Genomic DNA, 24,026 nt, shown 5'->3' on the forward strand with positions numbered 1-24,026 from the left:
AATATTCTTTTCCAAGGAAAAAATATCTTTCATTCTTTTTTTCTTTAATGTAGGAATTAGAAAATGTTAAGTCCTCAAGTACTAGAAAGTTTTCTTTTTTCCTGAGCAAATGTTTAAGTGATAGGAGAGCAAACTATAAAAAGGAGGGGAAATTTCAGAGAAAGTAGGAGGAAAGGAAAACAAAGGAGAGAAAAGACTTTGTTATATGTCACTCGTATTCTCAAACTGCGGTGTTTGTAACCCTAAGGGTTCCAGCATCAGTCATGGGGACATGAAGCTCTGGGATAAACATCACCTGACAGCTCCCTGGAGCAGGAGCTTTACCCCAAGATTTAGGAAAAATATCGTTAAAAATAAAATCTTATGGGGCAGCCCCAGTGGCCTAGTGGTTAAGTTTGGCGTGCTCTGCTTCAGCAGCCGGGGTTAGGGTCCTGGGCATGGACCTACACCACTTGTCAGTGGCTATGCTGTGGTGGCTCACATACAAAACAGAGGAAGACTGGCTACAGATGTTACAGATGAGGGCAAATCTTCCTCAGCAAAAAAAAATATATATATATAGAAATATATACACATATTAAATATTACAAAATTTTAAGCATATTTATATAATATTTTATGTTTACATGTTCATATATTTTATATATGTTTATATATTTACATACATATTATGTATTTATATACATAATAAAATATATATTTTAATATGCATGTTTATATATAATATATACTATATATAACAAAGCATATTCATATAAACTAGATATATAGATATATAAACATGTATAAAATATAACATGAAAAATATTAACATTGAAAAATATGCTTAACATTAAAAATCAAGATGATAATCAAATAAAATGAGAGGCATGGTAAAAAGTTACAATTTGCTGTTCTCTAAAACATTAGAAAACTTATAACAAAGATGATCTCTTGGTCTTGGCTACATTTTGGGGCCTGTTTACAGAAAAGCCTGTCAACAGGCAAGCTCTATGGGGGGCCAGGAAGGAGCAGGTCTGGACAAGCCAGTTGGTTGTGACAGGAAGAACAGATCGTTAGGAGGAAGACGGTTGTAGTGAAAAGCAATAAGCAGGATGGGTTTGTGGCATGGCCAAGCATTCCTTCAGGGGCCCAGAAAACACTGAAGGATGGGAATCTCCCATGAAGCCAGTTCTGGGAACAAAGAGGATGTGGACTTTGGTTAATTGACCATTAAAGGGTATAGTGACCCTGAGGACTAGAGAATTAAGGACGTTGAGGATACTTATTTGTTTGCAGAGCTGTCTTCACCGCAAGACTAAGCAATCTTCCAGAACAGGGATGTCACTGAATGCAGGAATTATATATCACTCACATCTATCTGCAGTGTTTAGCACAGGACCTGGCAGATAATAGGTACTCAATAAAAGTAGCCTAAATGAATGGAAGGGTGGATGACCATTAGCCGAGTGGGTGGGGGCATGGGTGGAGAGTTGTGTGGATGAGTGGATGACCATTAGAAGCAAAGTGAATGTTTATTACGTCACCATCATTATAATACATAGACCCACGTGTATAAAATGCCACTGAATCCCTGCAAGTTATTGTGTTGAAGTCTGAGCTCTAACTCTGACAGAGAATAATATAGTTAGTGACAAAATTAATTTCACTCAGCCTGAAATCCAGCAATACTGCTCCACCATGTAAGAATTCCACCTTTTCTGTGAAAACACACTCTCTACTTCTGCTAGCCTTGACATCATGAAATTTTGGTTATGGCAAGGAAAAGACACCCATTCTAGGGTTGACTGCTCCCAGGGATTCCTCTAAGTAGGAGTGGGGCTCCAAAGAGCCATGTGTGTACTTTAAAACCAGCCCCTGGCCCACTGTGTCAGGGGTAGTCACCTGACCTAGCCTTGGCCAATTACAGTCTCTCCCAGGAAACTGTAAATTTTGAATCGAGATCTGGGAGAGGGCAATGAGTGAATCAAGTCAATGGCTCTAGAGAGAAAGTCCACGAGTGAAACGTTGCTACTGGGATCCCCAAGCTGCCCTGGTCTGCCCTGGTCTGCCCTGGCCGAAGCCTGGGTGCTCAGCTCCGTCTTACATTCAGCATCATCAGGATGCTGAGATGACCTCCCACCAGAAGCTCTCAAGTGAACAGCAGCTGTCACGAAGATTCGCCTGACCCTGAATGTGGTGGGGACCGGCTCACCTGAGAGGAATCACATTTCCTCATCTCCTTCTCCTTCTTTGCCAGACGCTTCTTTTTCTTGTGAAGAGGTTTGGACTCCAAAATCATTTCTTCGAGTTCAAAGGTGGGGTCGCAATTCAGTCTGCCTTTCTGCAAGGAAGATAGGTTGTGCACTCCTTAGACTCCTACCTCGTTCTAAAAATACAGCAGACCGCATGTGGAGAATAACGGTCTTCACAGAGCAGTCCGAGGGCGCCAAGCTGGGATTCCCACTCTAAGTTTTAGATAATTTATTGCCACCGTTCTTCTTCATATTCTTTAATTTTATATTTTGTTTATTTTTCCGAACTCCCAATGAATCCACAGTGAGTTAGCAAGAAAATCAAATTACAATTATTTTTCTCAAGTTTGGGGTTTTGTTTCTCCAAGTACGTCCTAAGGATCATGTAGACCAGAATCACCTGAGTTCTCTGCTCAGCTTCCCCGTTCCCCAACCAGATTTCCCGAGTCAGTGTTTCTGAACACAAGGCCCAGGAAAGTGCATTTTTAACAAGCTCCCCAGATGTCCCTCAGCCAGGCAGTCACCAGTAGGAATTACTGCCCTTTGGCTACTAGGCACTATAAATGTAGCTCCCTGGAAGAGAACTACCAGAGGAAGACGGGGGAATAGTAAAAATAATACCCTACCCCAACTCCAACAGTTTCCAATCCTTTGACTCACAGAACTCCATGGATGCAAATTTCTACATCTTTGGAATCAGAGAAAACATTGTTTTCTCAATTAGCAGATTCCTGGAAACGACTATTTGGAAGATTAGGGTTTCTTTCCAATTAAAGCAAAACATAAAAAGTGGTGAGGAGCTAGAACTCCAGACACAGATAGACCAGGATGAGAATCACAGCTCATCCACTTGCTAACGTGACCTTTGGAGGCCAACTTACCCTGTGTGCGTCTCAATTTTTTCATCTGTAAAATGGGAATCTGGGCGATCTTGCCACACTGGTGTGGTTCTCTCATGAGACTACATGTGTATCTGGCACACACAGGAGCGTGCACTGAAGGCACATTATGATAGCTTTCTTGGGATTGACTCACATTAGGAACAAAACCTGGAACGAGCCTCTTCTGCAAAACCGCATCCCAGTTCATGTCATTCATACACGGGAAGTTCTGAAGGTCGGACAAGTGAGAAAACCGCTGGTCTGGATTAGGCTCAAGTAGCTGCCAATGGAATAGAACCACCAAGATTAGGAAGAAGGTCAAAATGGGGAAAAAATCATACGAATTCCCTCTAAATGTTTTCAAGTGTAGGACTGAAAGAAACAAGGCTGTGTTCCCCTTCCCTAATGCCACACACAAGTAAGATAGAGAATGCAAACATAAACAAATAATGTACGTCACGCATGGCTAGAAAGAATTGTAAACTGGTTTTTGCAACATGGGAGTGAAAATAGCTCGTCCTACTGAGTCAAACATATCTCTGATTCCTGATTACCCTACTTACTATGGCCAAGTTTGTTCTCCAAACCTTAGTTTACCTATGTGTAAAAAAGGGACAATAACCTATTTCATAAGGTTTAGCTAGGATTAAACGAGGCCATGTCCATAAAGTGTCTAAGAGAAAATCTGTCCTTATTAGGTGGTGAATGTGTACACATTTTACAAATGAAAGTCATTTCCACTAAAAACTTTAGCTGTTTTTATAACTAATCAATATATATTGAGGGTGACATAGATAAGATGTAACTAAGTCTACTGTTATAGTTCTGGGTTTTCCAAAATGAGATTAAAGATTTCTTTCCCCCTTGACCACTCCAGAGCCAACATCACATCAATCCTGTGGCTCAAATGGGAAATGTCAGGTCCACTTAAGCATGCTCCTGGCAGTGACATGGATCATCAGGGTGGAATTTTGGGGTGAAGAGGGCTGTCTTGGAACTGAGGAAAATTTGCTTACGGAAAATGACCCCCCTGTTCTTCATCTTTGACATTACCAATCGTAATATCCCTATTCTAAAACAGGGAACTTGACCCCAAAGCCAAGAGACCCAGGTTTGAATCCTTAGCTCCCAAAGCCCTTTTTCTTGACCAGACACAATCTGTGCAATTTCCTTTCTTCAAAAAAAGCCAAGCTCATCCTCCTGGGCACCTCATTCTTCGTTTCACATAATCGTTCTATGCACATGATGAGCTCCCGCTACAATTGCTCTTCATCTTTTTGGCGAACACAGCCACCTTGAAATTCTGATGAAAGCTCTGGACCTCGTCAATCCAAATACCAAATTTTACCACCTGTTAGGCTCTGTGTTAGATGCTGAGGACACCATGGTGAACAAGCCCAAATGGTCCCTTCTCATGCCGCTCAGAGGACAACGATCATTTATCCAAGAATCACACACGTGAAATGTATAATTTCAAACTGTGAGAAATTCTATGAAGGAAGATAGTGGTGCGCTTACAACAAGAGGGAGGCTCCCTGAGGAAGTGATATTTGAGCTGAGATCCAAAGCTGTGCTTCTCAAACCAGATACAAGGGCCAATTATTTCTGTTTGTTTGTTCATTTGTTTGTTATAATTTCCAACTCACTGAAACCAATATGTGGTGTTACTGTGCATGACTAGTATGCAACTCCACACCATGTATAACTTATGATTTGCGTTCAACATCACCAAACAGGCTTGTCCCCTGTTCAATAGATGAGTCCACTGACCATGTGCTTAGAGACATCAGAATTATCAAATTGCTATAAAAGTTCCTAAATGCTTCTCTCAAATTTCTGTACTCGTCATGGACCCATAGGAAACAATTCATGGACTTGAACCAGTCAGTGAATCACATTGAGTTGCACTGATCTAAAGGAGGGAGCCGAAGAGCTGGGGAGGGGGGCAATGTTCTAGGTAGAGTGATTAGCATACACAAAGGCCCTGTGGTGAGAGCCTGATATGTGAGGGGGGAGGGAAGAGAAAAGAAAAAGAAGGCCAAACCAGTTTATGTGTAGTCAAAAGGGGGACAGAAGGCCAAAATAAGGTTTGAGAGGTACTTAGAATCTTTAAACCATGCAAATTATTTTTATCTCAATTCCAAGAACAATGGGAAGACAATGAGCTTTGCTTTAAACAGATTACTATGGGACAGAATGGAGAACAGAATGGAGTGTGTAAAAGTGGCCAGCCCAGTGGTGTAGTGTTTTTTTTTTTTTCTGCTTTATCTTCCCAAACCCCCCGTACATAGTTGTATATCTTAGTTGCAGGTCCTTCTAGTTGTGGGACGTGGGACGCCGCCTCAACGTGGCCTGACAGTGGTGCCATGTCCCCGCCCAGGATCGGAACCCTGGGCCGCTGCAGCGGAGCGCGCGAACTTAATCACTTGGCCACGGAGCTGGCCCCTAGGGTAGTGGTTAAGTCTGTGTGCTCCACTTCGGCAGCCCAGGGCTCACAGGTTCGGATCCTGGGCATGGACCTAGCACTGCTAGTCAAGCGATGCTGTGGCAGTGTCTCACATACAATAGAGTAGGATTGGTACAGATGTTAGCTCAGTGATAATCTTCCTCAAGCAAAAAAAGGAAGATTGGCAACAGATCTTAGCTCAGGACCAATTTTCCTCACACATGCAAAAAGTATACAAGGGCAAACCAGTTATAAGGTAAAACTTGATGGCAATAGGATTGGGAAGAACGGCAGTGGAGATGCAGAGAAGTGACAGATTCAAAAGATATTTAAAAGGTCAAGTTACAGAAATTGGTGATGGATTCGTATGGGGATGATGAATGACTTCCGGTTTCTGGCTTGCATAAGTGGATAGATGGAGAGGCCAGTCACTGAGAAAGGGAACATTGGAGAAAGTCCAGGAAATACAGAGACATCAAGAACTCCATTTTGGGCAAGCTGAGTTTGAGATGGCTTTGGGACATACAAGAGGACATGTGCGTTTTCTTAATGAAGCCAAGTATTTGAAAGCCGTTAGCTGCAAAACCCACTCTGGAAATATCTATTATTGTGACTTCCTCCAATACCATATACTAACTTCGAACCTCAAACCAGAGAGCATGCTTCTTTTTCATCCCTTCCTTTTGTCAGGCAGACCTCCTTACCTTTTTCAGAAGTGACACCATTTCCTGTGACCAGGCAGAAGGGTAAGTCACAATAGCCGTCTCAAACATGTGTGCAATTTCCTTGCTGGAAGTACTGGAGCGAATATGATACGGTCTCTTAAAGGAGAGAAGAAGTTAGAGTCTTCTTTTTTATAGGGTAAAAGAAAAAACTTTTGCTTTGCAAATGTTTCCAAACTAGAGTTTCAATCAGTAAAATCTCCATATCATTGTCCAATCCCTTCCAGCTGATTGTTGTGTTGCCCTATGGGCCAGTGTTGCCAGATCTCCTACTTTTTAAAAAAAGATACTAGAAATCTACAGTTTCTTGTAAATGTCAGAATTTGTGAAAGCCAGTAATTCTGCTGGACCAAAGAAAACACTTCTGTGGGCTAAAAACATCTGTGAGATGCTGATTTAGAACTGTTTTGTGAGAAAGCCTATATAAGTTTTAACACAAAATATTGGACAAGTGCTGAGTAAATGGAAGTTTTTAAAAATTGTTATTTAAATGTTGATTATAAAGAGACCCAGAGTTTTACCATATACCTCTTTCCACTTGTCTGAATCATCATAAGTTCAGGACAGAAAGTTACCCAGAAAACTTCAACTCCAGTTCCAAATGCTACAAGTTCCTGGTCCTATGGAGTGGGGTGGCAAATTTTATGATGAAGCAAAAGATTTTTCACTTCTGAGAGAAGCAGCTTCTATAGTTTTAACTTTGGGGAAAAGAAATGAAAGAAAACGGTGGCTTCGTTACAGTTTTCACAGCTTTCCACTAGAGGGCAGCCTTGACCTATATTAAGTTCTCGATTTCATAAAGGAATCATTAAGAATGGGATTTTCTCTCTTTTATGTAAACCATGAGCTCCTTAAAGCCAGAGACTATATCATACTCACAGTTTTGCCCATGAGACCAAGCACCTAGTAGGTACTCATTACATGTTTGTTGAAGGAGCAAAATTTCCATATTATGTTAACCAACAATATGACAGTTAATATGGATATGTACTTTATCAAGTGCCTAGCACTTTCAAGATACCTAATAAACGACTGTGGACTGATGAAGTAAACTGGGAGAAATGGAGGAGTTTAATTTTTTCCCTGTCGTAAATCATTATTAAAAGGTAATATAATGTAATTAGATGTTTGAGCTCTGAAGGCAAAAGGATTTGAGCGTTAAACTGAGTCAGTTTCTAACTTTCAATTCCTTCTTCTGTTAAGATGAAGTTACTTCATGGGAAAACTGGACAGCTACATGCAAAAGAATGATAGCAGACAATTATCTTGCACCATTCACAAAAATTAACTTTAAATGGATTAAAGATTTCAATGTAAGAACTGAAACCATAAAAATCCTAGAAGAAAATATAGGCAGTACACTCTTTGACACTGGTCTTAGCCACATCTTTTTGAATACCATGTCTACTCAGGTAAGGGAAACAAAAGAAAAAGTTAACAAATGGGACTACATCAGACTAAAAAGCTTCTGCAAAGCAAAGGAAACCATCAACAAAATGGAAAGAGAACCCAATAACTGGGAGAAAAGGGGTTGATCTCCAAAGTATATAAAGAACTCACACAACTCATGAAAAAAAACCATCAAACAACCCAATCAAAAAACAGGCAGAGGATATGAATGACATTTTTCCAAGGAAGATATACAGATGGCCAACGGACACATGAAAAGATGCTCAACATCACTAATCATTAGAGAAATGCAAATCAAAACTACAATAAGCTATCACCTTACACCAGTCAGAATGGCTATAAATACCAAGACGAAAAACAACAAATGTTGGGGAGAATGTGGAGAAAAGGGAAGCCTCTTACACTGCTGGCGGGAATGCAAACTAGTGCAGCCACTATGGAAAACAGTATGGAGATTCCTCCAAAAACTAAAAACAGAAATACCGTATGACCCAGCTATCCCACTACTGGGTATCTGCCCAAACAACTTGAAATCAACAATCCAAAGTAACATATGTACCCCTATGTTCACTGCAGCACTATTCACAACAGCCAAGACATGGAAACAATCCAAGTGCTCACCGACTGATAATTGGATAAAGAAGATGTAGTGTATATATATATATATATATATATATATATATATAAATACACAATGGAATACTACTCAGCCAGAAATAAAGCAAAACCATCCCATTTGCAACAGTGTGGATGGACCTGGAGGGTATTATGCTAAGCAAAATAAGCCAGACTGAGAAAGGCAAACACCATACAATTTCACTCATATGTGGAAGATAAACAAACTCATGGACAAAGACTATAGTTCAATGATTACCAGGGGAAGGGGGTGGGGGGTGGGCACATGGGGTGAAGGGGAGCACTTGTGCGGTGACAGACAAGAAATAATATACAACTGAAATTTCACAATGATGTAAACTATTATGAATTTCAATTAAAAAAAAGATGAAGCTGCTTCATCTGTAAAATGAACCACTTCATGAGATTTTTGGGAAAATTAAATGACATAAGACACGTAAAGTTTTCAACTGAGTGGCTAACATATACCAGACACAATACAGGAGAGCTGTTTTTATTATTATTGACTCAAGGGTAAAAGGGCAGACATCAATGTGAACAGCAAACATCAAGATGAGTCATCAGTAAAGGTGATGTGAGGAAAGGCTTAACTCTACACATGGCATATCAACATGAGATATTCAGGGAGCCATGAAGTGCTGGGAGTTGACCCCTAAAAAGGAGAGAGTCTGAACTTCATGTTCTTATGAGGTCTAAAAACTTGCCACATATCTTCTCCCCTCAAGACTGAATAAAGGACCATAGCAAATTCATCTGTCTCAGTAACAATATAGTAGAAATGCCCTGTGTAACTCAACATCAGAAAGGGGTGCTGGCCACTTTCTCAGCGTTTATTGACCCTTCACCAGCCAAAGGGCACTACATGTGAGCCCTTCCATGTATCTCATTCTGAGCTGGGCAGCTTTGGCATACTCAGGCTTCTAGGGTTATAGTCACGTACACATATGTTTTATCTTTTTTTCTAATTTTCTTCTTTGATTCATTGCTGCTTCTAAACCTACTGTTTCTTAGTCATCTAAAGACACAAAATGATTTGATAAATGAGTAAATTAATTGATGAATGCCACAAGCAACTGGTTTAAGAGTGTTTTTTTCATTTACTTTAGAAGGTCATATGGCTGAATTTAACATTTTTTTTTAAATCCTCATGGCCTGTCAACTTATTAAAAACAAACTGCCTTTATCTTACACAATGACTTATTTTTCTAGCTCTAAATTTTAAAAATCCATATTAATTCATCAACTACTAGAATTATATATTTCCTCACTTACCAAATATTTACTGAATGACTACTATGTTTCAGCACCTCTGTTGAGCATTGAGGATACAATGAAGTTCAACACAGACATGATTTCTACATTGGTGGAGCCTATCATTTACTTAGGGAAACCACAAATAGTTATGTAGATTGTACATACACACACACACACACACACAGACATGAATGGAATGCATGCTATAAGGAAAAATTACAGTATATATCAAACCACTCTATGGCAGCATACAAATTGAGTGAGAATATAAAGAATGAACACAGTAGAAAAGGTAAAATATTAGATGGGAGAAAATCTTGTGATTATGGTCATATTTCAGGAGTAAAAAAGCAAAAGAGTTGCAGCTAAGAATGTACAATTAGTGCAAAACTATGTATGTACCTATCATAAACTAATATTTATGGATAATACAAAAGTAGAAAAGATATAGACCTTGCCTTCACAATGGCAATGACAGCTGGGAGACAGACAGATGACAGAGCAGGTTGATGACTAAAGGACCCACGCATCACCACCGAGATCAAGCTCAGAACCATGGGGATGTTTTCCAGCACATTTCTCTTTGAGGCATACATTTTCCTATAAATAAAATTTCTAAGCTTAGGAGGAAATTATTGTTTAGCACCCTTCCTCTGTGGTTTAGTTGACAGTTGTAATTAAATGTTGGTATTTCATTTCTTCTGATTATCTATATTTTGAAACATAATTACACACAGCCTAGTTGGTGATTGTTTCCTAGAATGTGTCCAAATTGATTTGTAGTGACTTGCTCCTCCATTCATTCCATATGAATTTGTTATGTACCTATTTAAAGCTAAATACTGTGGATAATATAAAATTACATAAGATACATGCTTTGCCTTCAATGAATTTATAATCTAATAATATAGAAGAGATAAAAACATAAAAATTAATATACCTGGAAAAATTTACAAAGGCAATACATTTATAAAATGGATTTAATCCAAAAAATAAAATAGATTTAATCGTTCTGATGTAGAAAGGTCTACATTTTATCTTAATTGAAAAAAAGTCTCAACAGAAAGGTAAAGCATAATTCTATTTTTGCTAAAATGACAACACTAATGTACAAATATGTGTCTGTGAAAATGGATTATCCTATAAGAACAGAGAAAGTTTGGAAGTGAATACAGCAAGCTGTTAATTCTGGAAGGTGGGACTGGAAGGCCAAAGGAGTGTTTAATATTTTAATTGGGAATTTCTTTTGCCTTAGAGGATGTGGCTGATTTTTACTCTCATTTTTGTGTTTTTCTATATTTTCCAACAATTTTAAATTCACAAGGGTCATCAGAGAGATAAAATACATAAATATTTGGAAGAGAGAGATACAGATCACTTCAGGTACAGAGATCAGAGAAAGTTTCTTCAGAGAAGATGCCACATTGTCGTGGGCTGTAAAGAACGGGTAGGATTTGAATATCAAAAGATCTGGAGAAAGGCCTTCCCCACAAAGGAAATTTGGGATAGTCTAATACTATGTCCTTTCTTGGAAATGATTAATCTATATTAGATATAAAGATTTTGAAAAGTCTTACAAGTAAGACCCATCATTCACTCAATTTAACAATTCCCAAACATATTTGAAGAATGATTTTTTAAGAAGACCAAGGTTTCCCTTGGGAAATATCTCTACAGGCAAAGGAACAAGAGGTAATAAAGCCCAAGGGATGCCTTGAGAGAGGAGAAGTCCAAAAGGCCCAAGTGAGTTCATTAGAGTCAGGGTCAATCAAACTGAAGCAGGATCTGAAAAGTTAAGCTGGTTCTAAAAGGTAACGAATGCCAAGCTAAGGCATCTGAGACTCTGTGTGTGGTGCGTGTGTGTGTGTGTGTGTGTGTGTGTGATATGAGGCACTGGGAGCAACAGCATTTTTTTTGACATGAAAGGTCAGATCCGTGCTTTAGAAAGATGAATCTGCATTCCCATGTTCATTGTAGCATTATTCACAACAGCCAAGAGATGGAAACAGCCTAAGTGTCTGACAACAGATGAATGGATAAAGAAGATGTGGTACATAAAGAGAACAGAATAATGGAATATTATTCAGCCATAAGAAAGAAAGAAATCTTGTCATTTGTGACAACATGGATGGACCTTGAGACTGTTATGCTAAGTGAAATAAGCCAGACACAGAAAGACAAATACTGCATAGTATCATTTATATGTGGAATCCAAAAAAAAATGGCAAACACAGAAACAGAATAGAAAAGTGGTTGCCAGGGCCGAGGAGTGGGGGAAATAGGGAGAGGTTGGTAAAAGGGTATAAACTTTCATCTGTAAGATGAGTAAAGTCTGAGGGCTTAATGTATAACATGGTGACTGTAGTTGACAACACTGTATTGTATAATCAAAATTTGCTAAGAGAGTAGGACTTAAATGTTCATAAACATATACACACATATATATACATAAAATTCAGCAACCTAACAATAATTTTTCTTCACCTTTTCAAAGCAAAAAAAAAAAAAAGAAAAATGAATCTGACAATGTTGATACATCAGATCACAAGGAACTACCACAATAATAAATAATATGGATATAAAATAATGTGAGTGGGAGAAAAAATATTTTCTTAGCAAAATTCTTCCTAGGCATTTTCTTAGTTTAAGAAATGTTTCTTTTAAAAGGAAACTACTCTGATTTGCCCCTGAACCCAGAACCCAGGAGCCAAATGACAGACAGGAATCCAACGAGACAGGGCATGAACTGTGTTGTATTAATAATTCACACTCGCCTTAGGGAAGTGTGCCTGAATTAGAGTCCTGTACTGTGACTCCAAAATGATTTTCTTTAAACAAATATATTTATACAAGACATTGAGCGAGGCATATTGATTTTCCCTCTCTGGGAGTTTATAATATCCATATTATTCATTTAATTTTATCTGCCTAATTTAATGTTAACTCACAGGCTGGGTCCCATATGCAGGAGAGTGAATTACCGTGTGCAGAAATCTCAAGGGTTGTGATCAGCAGCACATGGCGGAGTTGCTTTCACCTCTCAAACAAACTGCTTGATTTTTAGCAAAAAATCCATCCTTTCCTTCTAAAAATGGAACTTGCTGGAAGAATAACCAAAGAGAAATGCAATTCTACTGTACCCGGCCTCTCAACAGCTCATATGCCGTCACTCCCAGGGACCACCAGTCAACGGCAAAGGAATAGCCTGCTTCTCTTCTGGAGTTGAACATCTCTGGTGCTGAAAAACACAGAAAAGTCAGGTCAGTTTTACTCTCTGAGACATTAACAAATCTGTTTTCCCAACATGTTCCTCCAAAGGCAAATTACCAGGGTAAAGGGTTTAAACACTTTCATGGGTGTTTATCATCCATTACTAGATTGCTCACAGCAAGCAAAATGTCTAATTTTCTAATCTCTCTCAGTAGCCTCATTCATCAACAACACACACAGGCATGCACATGCCTTAATGGACAAATTCTTCTCTTATTGAGACCATGCACCTATTGGATCCCATGAGTCCTCAGATGTGTGGCTGACCTTGAAATCAAGAACTCTGACAAGATGCTATTTGTTGTCTTGATTTGGAAGGTTTGGCTAAAGGACCTGAATCTGTATTACTATTGCAAACAATGCTCAGAATTCAGTGAAAGTACATTGGATTGCTCTCCATCTCAGTCATCTGGAAGAGGCAAGAGCAACATTTGCGGCCTGCTATTGGGGGAGAGGGAGGGAGAAGGAGGGAGTTGGCCCTCTGTGACAGAGGTTTTACATCAACTGTGGGGCACTGACACTTTGTAACAGAGTTCTTTGAATTGACTCCAACAGAAGGCAAAGCTACAGTCATTTTTACCCCCAGTGGAGACCCCCCAGTTGTGCATTCTCTAAGTACTTTGACACACCATGGCTGAACCTCCTACATACTCTTCCAAGAATATACCTAACCCCTGGGGGGTGGAATGAGGAAAAAGAAGCACAAAGCAAGGGCAGGTGTCTTATCTGCCTGCTCACCACTCATTCTTAAGAGTCCAGCATGGAACCTGGCACTTAGAGTCACTGAGCAGAAATTTGTTGAATGAATGAACAATACTGAATCAATTAATCAAGTAATGGTTGTGATCATTAGCTCTAGAGTCATGCTGTCTGGGTTCAAAACCTGCCTTCACCACTTATTGTGATCTTGAAGAAGTCAGGTGGCTGCATCTGAGAGTCCTCGTCAGCAAAATCAGAATAAGAAGAAGGCAATCTTATAAAGGTGAGAAATTAAGTGAGATAATGCATGCCAAAATCTCGGCACAGTGCCTGGCACCTGGAAAGTGCTCAAAAAATTAGCAACTCTTCTAGAGAGGCAAACATCCATCATAATGGGAACTTTACCTAGTCAAAAGCTACACACTCTCAACCCAAGACTCTGGTAGTAAGGTGCTGGCTCTGGACAAAGGAATTGGCGTGATGTGGGGCCTAGGCAGACAGGCTTGCCCTGCCCAGTGCACTCAAGGTCTAAGTAAAATCCTGTGGACAACATCCAATTAGAGAGGTGGAATGTTGACATCCCAACGCCCAGGACTGACCCCGACTGTAAGAGCCAACTGTAAGTAGGCCTTGTTCCCTAGTGAATTCACCTTTCATGCATCACTGCACTCCTCCTGAAAGTCACAGCTCCAATGCAATTTGGGAGATAATGGCTCTGACCCCATGGTACCCTACAGACTGGATGGAATGGACTAGAGTTCTGCTTTCCCTTATCAGTATCTCACAGCAAGTCATCTCAGATAGTCCCCCAGGTGACAGGTGACAGACATCTCACAGAAGCTGCAGAGAACTTTAGGAATAAACAGACCATTGTGCTAAGAAAATACCTAACAGAATAAACATTATAACAGCTGTGTATTCTGTCATTTTGGACCATCCTCAGAATTTACGAGTATACTTTCTTCTCCTCTGCTACTCATGCTATTTTCTGGCATGAAGACATTTAAATATGCATTCATTCATTCGACAAATATTCACCGTGTGGCAGGCACTGAGGAATTCTGGTAGAAAACTAAGAAAAGATATCATGGCAACATACAGGAGCATACCAGACGGTAATTCTTTGAGCCCTCAAAGAGCCGAAAACCCAGTGTGAGGGGATACTGAGGGTTTTGATTAACCCTTCAAGAGGATCCCCCTTCTAGGAGGGATGAGGGACTAACTTTCCTTCAAAAAAACCATTATTTTGTTTATTTTTTGGTGAGGAAGATTGGCCCTGAGCTAACATTTGTTGCCAATCTTCCCCCACTTTTTTTTTAAAGATTGGCACCTGAGCCAACAACGGTTGCCAATCTTTGTTTTTTCTTCTTCTTCTTCTTTCTCCCCAAAGCCCCCAGTACACAGTTGTGTATTCTAGTTGTGAGTGCCTCTGGTTGCGCCAATCTTCCCCTTTTTGCTTGAAGAAGATTCTCCCTGAGCTAACATCTGTGCCAGTCTTCCTTTATTTTGTATGTGGGATGCTGCCACAGAGTGGCTTGATGAGTGATGTGTAGGTCTGCACCCAGGGTCTGAACCCACAAACCCCAGGCCACCAAAGCAGAGTGCAAGAATTTAACCACTACACCACCAGGGCAACTCCTTTTGTTTGTTTTCTAAAGTATTTCTATACCTACATTTAGAAAAGTAAATAAAACAGAGAAGAATTTAACAAGTAGTTATAAACAAATGGCCATGTAACCATAACACAGGTCATGAGGTAGAATCTTGACCCCATAATCGTGTCCTGTCCTGTTCACAACCATAGAAATAACCATCATCTTGAATTTGTGTTAGTAATTGTCTTGCCTTTCTATATAGATTTACTATCTATGTACGCATGTCTAAGCAATACTCTAGTTTTGCCTATTTTAGTAATATATATGTTTATATATGTGTGTGTGTGTCTATAGCATATATACATATATGTATGTGTGTGTATATATAATATACATGTATGTGTATGTCTGTATATATATAAAACATATATGTTAAATCCTACACCATGGTTTCTTTACTGTCTTGCTTCTTTTTGCTCAACATTATGTGTATAAAATTTACCTAACTTGCACATAGTTTATTCACATTCAATGCTATATGAATATACTATAATTTACCTATCTACCCTATTGTTGGCAGTCATTTGGCTTCTTTTCAGTTTGGGAGTATTGTGAACAATGCTGTCATGAACATTCCTGCAGATGTAAGACCCTGATAAGTCCACACATCTTCAGGGTACATTCCAGGGAGGGCAACTTCCGGGGGTGGGCTGCATATCTTCTTGCATACTAGATAATGCCAAACTATTTACCAAAGGGGTTGTACCAATTAACACTATGACCAGCAACATATGAGACTTCCCTTTCTCAACCTCCTTATGCACACTTGGTATTAACTGATCTTTTGCTGTGTGGCAATCTAGTGAGTATATAACGGTCTTTCATTGTGGTTTAAATTGGCATTGCCCTGATTACTAATAAGCTTGACCACATTTTAATATGTTTACTAGCTATTTAGATTTCCATCTTTTGGTTTTCAGATTTTAAAACAACTGGAGAGTAGATTCTGGTCAGGATGTAAAGAAAGGACCTCAAAACTAATATAATAAATTTAATAAAACAAATTTAGTAATAATTTAATTCCAGAAAGAATTTCTGGAATTTACAAAATGATCCTAAATTTCATCTACAAAAAAAGTGTGAATAATGAAAGTTTTCTGAAAAAGGATAAAGAGACTTGCAACCAATGTATTAAATTACATTGTAAAGCTACAATAATTAAAATTGAAAGCCACAGAATATATATGCCAGTACATAAAGATACACAGTTAATGACGAACAAATTTCAAATCAGCATGGAAAGGATCTTATTTAATATATGGTCTCGAAACAATTATTTAATAATCTAACAAAAATAAAGTCAGATCCTTACCATGTATCTTCAGTCAGGATAATATATAGCTGGATTAAAAAAAATTAAACTATAACAATAATAAAAATATTAGGTAACCACATCTAAAATCTGGAGGTAAGAAGTTCTCGCTAAGAATAGCATCAAAGGTAGAAACTATAAAGTATAAAAACTAATGGTTTGGATGAGTCAGAAAAATAGTCCTTTACATCAAAAATGCCATAAGAACAACAGCAACTAAAAAAGGAAATCATATTTATAACACGATACACTAAAATTTAATATTGCTAATTTCTAAAGGGCAAGAATCCTTTATATAACCAATAAGAAATATCAGAATAGGAAAAAAGTATTAACACCCTAATAGAAAATGGGCAAAGAACGCGAAGAGGCAATTTACAAAAGAAATACAATTTTAATATCATAATGAGGTACCGTTTTCACTTATCTTTTTGGGAAGATTCAGATATTGATACCGCATGCAGCCCTGTGAGGATGCAAAGAGATGAATATCTTCCGACACTTCCGGTGCAAATGAGTAGAAATCAACAGTGAACTTTCAGGAAGGAAATGCAGTAACATGGATACCCTTTGATCAGGAGTTTTTTGGGAACGTATCACAAGGAAACAATTAAGTTGCAGGACATATTTCTGCTACCAGGATTTTCCTCACAAATTTATATTTCAAAATGAGCAACAACCTAATGTTCAACAACGAAGAATTGGTTAAATAAATTTTGATGCAGCCCTCTAATTCTGTAGCATGGAACCATTACAAACGATAGTGACATATATGGGCGTGGAAAAATAGGCAGAGCGTTAGTTGTCAAGACTCAAGCTCTGGAGTCCAAGAGAAGCGGGTTTCAATTCTGGCTGAGGCCTGTTTATTGACTAGAGGCAGAAAGGCAGCAGAGCAGAGTTAGGAGTTGGCGCTCTGACGTCAGACCCTGAGGGCTGCATCCATAGCTCAACCTTGGGCTAAGCTCTTACCCTCTCATGTCTTTAAAGTGCGAATAACAATAGTGCCTGCATCACAGAATTGTTTTTTGATGTAATACTTATGTATTATGTAATGTAATGTTTACGAACTACGTAAGGTTTAAACGTCGTAATACACACCCTTAAAACAGCGCTGGGCATGTAGGAAGAGCTCTGCAAATGTCAGCCATTATACCTTCATCATCATCACCATCACCATCAACGTGCCAGGCTGGAGACGTTTTTAGACTTGGGTTTAACTTCAGGCTCTAGAAGTCATGAGTGCTGTGTGCTTATGATCACGTCACTCTCTCTCTAGGCCTGATTTGCTTTTAAGTTTATGAAATCAGAACAGTAAAACCTATTTCAAAGGGTTGCTTTGAGAATTTCACATTATAATAAATACTAAAAACTTAGCAAAGTGCCTGAGCCATAATAAATGCTGACTACATGACGCCTATTATTGTTCGCATTATTATATTAGCAAGTGAGAATTTAACTGACAAAATTTGGTACGATCCAACTCTTAAAAAAATGTTCATGTGTTTGTGTGCGCATAGAAAAAAAGGTCTGGAAGGAAACCATAGATATCTGCAAGTAGAGGGATTAATTTAATTTTTCCTTTGCTTATCTGCATGTTACACATTTTCCATGGTGAATTTGTTTTGTTTTTAATTTGGAGGAGAAGAACGTTTTAATTGGTTAAGCTCTAAGTGATCTGGATTATGTCCACACAGACACAGGAGCAGAGAGAAGGAAGGAGTGGAGTGAAGGGAGGGCGCATGGAGGATGGAGGTAGGAGATTATGAATGGGAGGTGATTATGAACTGGCAGACTGCTCATCCTCCCACTTCCAGAGCCAACGAGCTGCTGAATAATATGCTCAGCATCTCATATTAGTAGATGTTGTATACTCCAAATTATTGAGAACATAATTTTTAAAAAGAGAAAGCAGACTTCATCTATGACACCTCTCCCAAAAATCAAAGCCAAGGGCAACTTCTGGATAAAGAGACAGCGATGACAGTCAGATATTCATTTTTTAATAAAACAAACATTTCTAAGAGTATGGCCTACCTAAATTGGCTTACACACATTTAAAAACCACAATAATTTTTTTTTTTTAATTTCTCTCTTTTGCAGGGAGAAGCTTGATTTTCTGAAGTCAGACACAGCTTGGTTTAAATATAGGCTTTTTCAATTATTAGCCATGTGATCTTGGGTAAATCACTTAGCTTCTTATTTTCTTTATTGTAAAACTGTGATAATTACAGTCTGCCTCATAGAGTGTTGAGAAAACATAAATGAGTAAATGAATGTAAAACATTTAACACATTGTCTGGTCCATTGAAGACTTTCAATAAATATTAGAAATTGTTAATTATAAGGCTGAAGGTGGAGAGGCACAGAGAACCCTGACGAGATTCCAATTTCCTAGCTCTATGTTGTGAAAAGACTAGAAACGCCAATTTTGAGGAGAATTAAATTATACGGATATTGTACTTAAAATCACTGGGGAGAGACAAGAAAGGTGGCCTCCATTTACTCCTCTCACCATGGAAACCAGGCCTAGAAAACCCAGATGCACATTTCTGATTTGGCTCCAAGAAAATAGCCCATAATATGGAAACCCAGGAAACCTGCGGAATAAACTCGTCAGACCAGCAGGCTTGAATATTCCTTTTTATCATTTGAGTATCGTGGGTTTTAGGCAGAAAATTGGCTGAATTTTATGTGCCCATTATTTTAGAGGTGACAAAAGAGATTTTTTCCCCCCACTGGTAATTGGAAGCCAGGAAATTTGCAGTTGTTCAAATATCATATAAAATAAGGCTCATTTTTACCCATAGAAGATTTCTTTCTCTTGGAAAGTAAGTAACCCTGCAAGTAGGGTTGTTTGGTTTTGTTTTTTGATTTTTTTCCTTCCCTCTGTTTAGTTACAGGAGGAAGAGAATGAAATATTAAAAGAAAGTGGCGTTGCTCTTGCTCTTGATTTCAAGTTCAAATACTTTGCCTGGGAATTACTCTGACCATATTTAGCCAGCACAATTCATTCCACTCCTGATTTAATTTCACCAGTTTCACCAGCAACATCACCTGCTTTAAGCATTTCAGCTACTTGGGGTGAACAGTTTTTATTCTTCTGTGATCTACTAACAACTATGCAGTGTCTAGCCTCCCATGTTTGCTGGGTAGGGGGCACCCTTAATGATAGCTCAGTCTGTTACCTAATAAATTTTAATCCCTTTTACTTATTAGAACATTTACTTTAGATAATTTAATATTCAGCCCTGTGAATTTTAAAACGAATCTCATATATGATTCAAAGCTCCGCCATCCCACCCAGTTGGAGTCAGCCACCTTGGTGTGGAGATGGACAACCAAGCTGCCCTCACCTTTTTCCTAGAGAGTAACATTTGTTTTAGAACACCAAAGAGGCAGAGGGATCCTAACAAAAATGCCCTGCCCCTGCTCCAGTGTGATCTCTCCTTAGTTGCTTCTGAGAGCTAACATAGCTCATGGTCTGTGGCAGAGCTTCTCAACCCTGGCTGCATGGTATAATTACCTAAAGAGCTTCTAAACCGTTCTATGCTTGGGTGCCACCCCCAGAGATTCTGATATAGTTGGGCTCTACTGGGACCGGTGTTGCCTTCAGTATGCCATGATGCTGACAGGAGCCTCCATCCCTTCCAGGCTGCACCACCTGGGCACTGGAGGGGCCCTTGTGAAGCTGGACAACATCCTCTGGCTAATCCATGCACCCCCAACCCCCAACACATACATACTCACACACTGCTGCAACTCTCCATCTCTTACTGCTGTGGTCCCCAGCAAAACTTGACTCCAAACTCATCAACCTGCCATGGCCAATTCACACTCTGTTGGTTCAGGGACCAGTCAGCAAGGACAGTGACTAACAGACATCAACCAAGAATGGGATGCCAGGTGCCTCTTCTCACAGTTACTCACAGAACACAGCTAATTCTCTTGAGATCTGACTCACTCGCCTGAGGAACAGCAGGGAGAGGGGAGGAAGAAGGCCCTCCTCCTGTATACCATATTACCCCCAAAGGGCAGCAGGCCCTTTATATTTCTGGTGTGGATGGGAGGTAGGGCTAGCTCTGATGGAACGGTGCCTACACAGAGATGGTGCCTCCAACAACAGAAATTAGAATTGGTATTAATTTGTGACTGTTAACACAATTAAATGTGACACCTAGTTGACAATTTTGACACCTAACCCTACCCTTTTAGTCATCCTCTGGGTAAATTTTTAATCTTCAGGCAAAACCCTCATCTTTACAAAGGAGAATTCATGGGATTGTTCTGGATAAAATGAAAACTAAAATGATAACTGGAAGGCATTCTGTGAACTTTACAGCCTTATGCATGTAATGGAGTATTATGTAAATTATAGTTATAATAATACTTATGTCATTGATTACCATCCTACAGATTACTGCGTCTTATTTCTTTGTATGATTGTATTTTTTTAAGCTCCTCTCTCTAGAAGCTAAGTTCCATGGCCTGGAGACCTTGTCAGTTTTGCTCACTACAGGGTCACCAGCAGCTGGCACGGTGCCAAGCACACAGAGGCAATTAGTAGACATTTATTGAATTAATTTAAATTTTTTGTTAGGAAGTGGGTAGAAGCTGTCCAAAATAACTCATAAAATCCTGTTTTCCAAATATAATCAAGAGCCCTCCTGAATCAAGATCAGATTGAGTGCTTGCTAAATGGAGAACCTTGAGGCTCATCTCAGACCCATGAAATCAGAAGCTCCCCAGGTAAAGTCAGAGGGGGACCTGGCATTTCTAGTTGCAAATCTCTACAGTTGATGTGACCCGAAATAAACGGTGTCCACAGGAATGAAAAACAAGTCTCGCTCATAGTCACTACAGCCATTCACGAAGCCCGTACCCATGTAAGGCTTGGTGCCAGCCACGGTGGTGATCCGCATCTCCCTGGACACCATCGCGGCAATGTTGAAGTCTGTGATGTGCACGTGCCCTGGCAAGAGAGAAGGACCACAGAGAACGTTAAGTCCCATTCAACCCAGTGGCACAACCACGCTTCTAACTAAAAGCATCCGGAAGCTTAGTCTGTAAAGTCTTGTATGCCAGTTGCAATCGGGTACAGGCAGTAAAAGCTCAGTTAGCTAGTCTGTCAAGACCAACACGGTCTTCAAGCAGCAGCAGGCAGAACACGACATGCAAGGGGGAATGTCTGATTGTAAATCTGCAGTTCAACCTCAGAAAGTTTGACGGTTAAGAGCTCACACTCCAGTAATTCTTAGGCAATTTTTGTCGGCAACATTTTCAGTTGGTATAACCTGTGAGTATCAACAGGGAGGCAGCCAAGAGTTATTCAAGGTAGCAAATTTCCGAGCTGTCTCTTAGGGGATCTTTTTTTCTTTCTTTTTTTTTTTTTAAGAGACAAACATTATTACTACAAAGCTGACATGAATAGGGATATATATATTTATTTCTTTGCCAAGAAAGAGTCTTTTTTTCTCCCTGTTTTTCTGAAATATCCTTAGTATTTTTTGTCTGATAGTTCAGGTTGTCCTCTCTCGACCTCCAATAAAATAACTTGTCAAGGAAAGGCAAGAGAAAAAAGTCAAGTTTTATTTATAAAGAGGCTGTATAAAGAGTCCTAGACTGGCAGCCACGAGGCCTAAGACCTGCCCGGAACTCTGCTCCTAATACATCATAGACTTTAAGTCCTTTCCTGTGTTGAGCCTTAGTTTCCCTTTATTAAAAAAAAAAAAAGGAAGGGGTTGGCTAGATGATCTCCAGCGTCTCTCTCACCTCTATCGCTCACGGCGACAAAGTGCGGGTCTAACATTAAGTTTGGTAGTGAGCACCCCCTACAAAGAGCGTTAGGATCCTTGCATTTACAGCAAGGGGGGAAAGAGTGGTACTAGAAGCTCGGGCATACAAATCCGCTATGCTTGCTCTTGGCGTGAAAGTCATATGCTTTCAGAGGATCTTGAAGTGTTGGCATTTCCATTTACACGCTTCTGGGGTTTTGATGAGATATGGCTGTATCGGAGGGGATGTCATCTGATTCTTCTTCCACATCCCACAGTCCACACTCTCCCCAGCCAAATGTCACTATCTGCTCCCTGATAGCAACCAGCTTGCTGCTAAAGATAAATCTCACAGCCTCATCACCAGGGTTTTGTTTGGGGCAAAAAGTGTTTTGCGTTTGTTTATGGGATGACATTTTAATAAAGTAAAAGCAGCACTCTTCTAGCTAAAAGTGAAGGTACTCTGGCCTGAATGTTACCAACGGATGATTCAATAACTTACGCTATCACAGGATATAGATTGTCTCAGGTTTCTCTCTCTCTCCCCATGGGTCATGCTCAAAGCACTGGATCAATGGTTTACCAGCTTTGATAGAAAATAGGTCAGCCTGGAGACTTTGTGATTAAGAGCCTTTTCTCCGGGGTCAGACAGCTTGGCTTCTGACCACCAGTCAGAAGTCCAGGCTCTACTACTAAACTAGCTGTGTTACCTTAAAAGGCTGATTTATCTTCTCTCTAAAGTTGGGATGATAATAGTAGTCTTCTTAGGTTGTTGGGAAGATCAAATGAAATAACGACTGGGGAAGACAGTTCAACATCCGGCAGGAAGTGAGTGTTCAATTGTTGCTATTTGTCATGATCAAAAACTGCAATGTCATTTTGCAAAACACACAAGCCTGGACTTCCCTCTCCTGAGACTCCAATGCAATGGGACTGGTAGGAGAGCCAGAAACCCACATTAAAAACAACCAGAAACTTCACAGGTGGTTCAGATGAGCAACCAGACATGCGATTCTCTACTTTAGTCTGAGTAGATGCTCTCAGCTGACTGGAGCCTGAGATTGTCTGTGCTCATGTAGGAGAAGGTAGAGGATGTTTTAGAGTCAGTTGGTTGTCAAAGTGTGGTTCCCCGGACCAGCAACATCAGCATCACCTGGGAACTTGTTCGAAATGCAAATTCTCGGGCCCTATCCTGGACCTACTGAATCAGAGACTCTGAGGGTGAGGCCCCCGGGTTTAAACAAGCCCCCAGGTGATTCTGACCCCAAGAAAGTTTGAGACCATGTTTTCAAAAGAAGACCTGGCTGAGCAGAAGATCCTGACGCCAGTAAGTACTCACTACATATCTTCTGAATTTGGCTGAAAGAATGTTGAATTTGTTTTAAGTAATATTTACATTCATACGATTAATTGCAGTTTTCAAAAGGTTTTCACACACCTTAGTGTGGTGAAGTAGTCTCTATTTTATAGAAAAGTTGTTTGTGGCTAAGTGCACAGGGTCCCAAGTAGCAGAGCTGGGATTAGGATCTAGGATTTGGTCCAGACTCCTTTGGTGCGTTATGAATAGCCCAAAATCTTTTTTGTGCTGTATCACAAGACCAAAGAGGAGAATAAACAGAAACAACAAGCTTCTGGTTGGCTCAGAGTTTACCTCCCCACCAGGATGCACAGTAAAGGAGGGGGAGGAATTATTTGAAGGCCAGGAGCTACTGGCACTTGCAACCTGGTGCTCTTAA

At 39.7% G+C, this 24,026-nt stretch overlaps 1 protein-coding gene across 1 annotated transcript in view; it reads right to left on the bottom strand.

Annotated features, from left to right (window-relative positions):
• The window catches only part of STK32A (serine/threonine kinase 32A), a 114,223-nt gene that overhangs the window by 4,819 nt on the left and 85,378 nt on the right, over positions 1-24,026 (bottom strand). Inside the window, exons 7-11 of the mRNA XM_014854805.3 lie at positions 21,399-21,488; positions 12,724-12,821; positions 6,266-6,382; positions 3,270-3,395; positions 2,195-2,323 (exon numbers count right to left, since the gene is read on the bottom strand). Of these exons, the coding sequence (XP_014710291.1) occupies positions 2,195-2,323; positions 3,270-3,395; positions 6,266-6,382; positions 12,724-12,821; positions 21,399-21,488 (560 nt within the window). The remainder of the gene's footprint in view (positions 1-2,194; positions 2,324-3,269; positions 3,396-6,265; positions 6,383-12,723; positions 12,822-21,398; positions 21,489-24,026) is intronic.

This window comes from Equus asinus, chromosome 9 (assembly GCF_041296235.1).
Source record: "Equus asinus isolate D_3611 breed Donkey chromosome 9, EquAss-T2T_v2, whole genome shotgun sequence".
Lineage (NCBI taxonomy): Eukaryota > Metazoa > Chordata > Mammalia > Perissodactyla > Equidae > Equus > Equus asinus.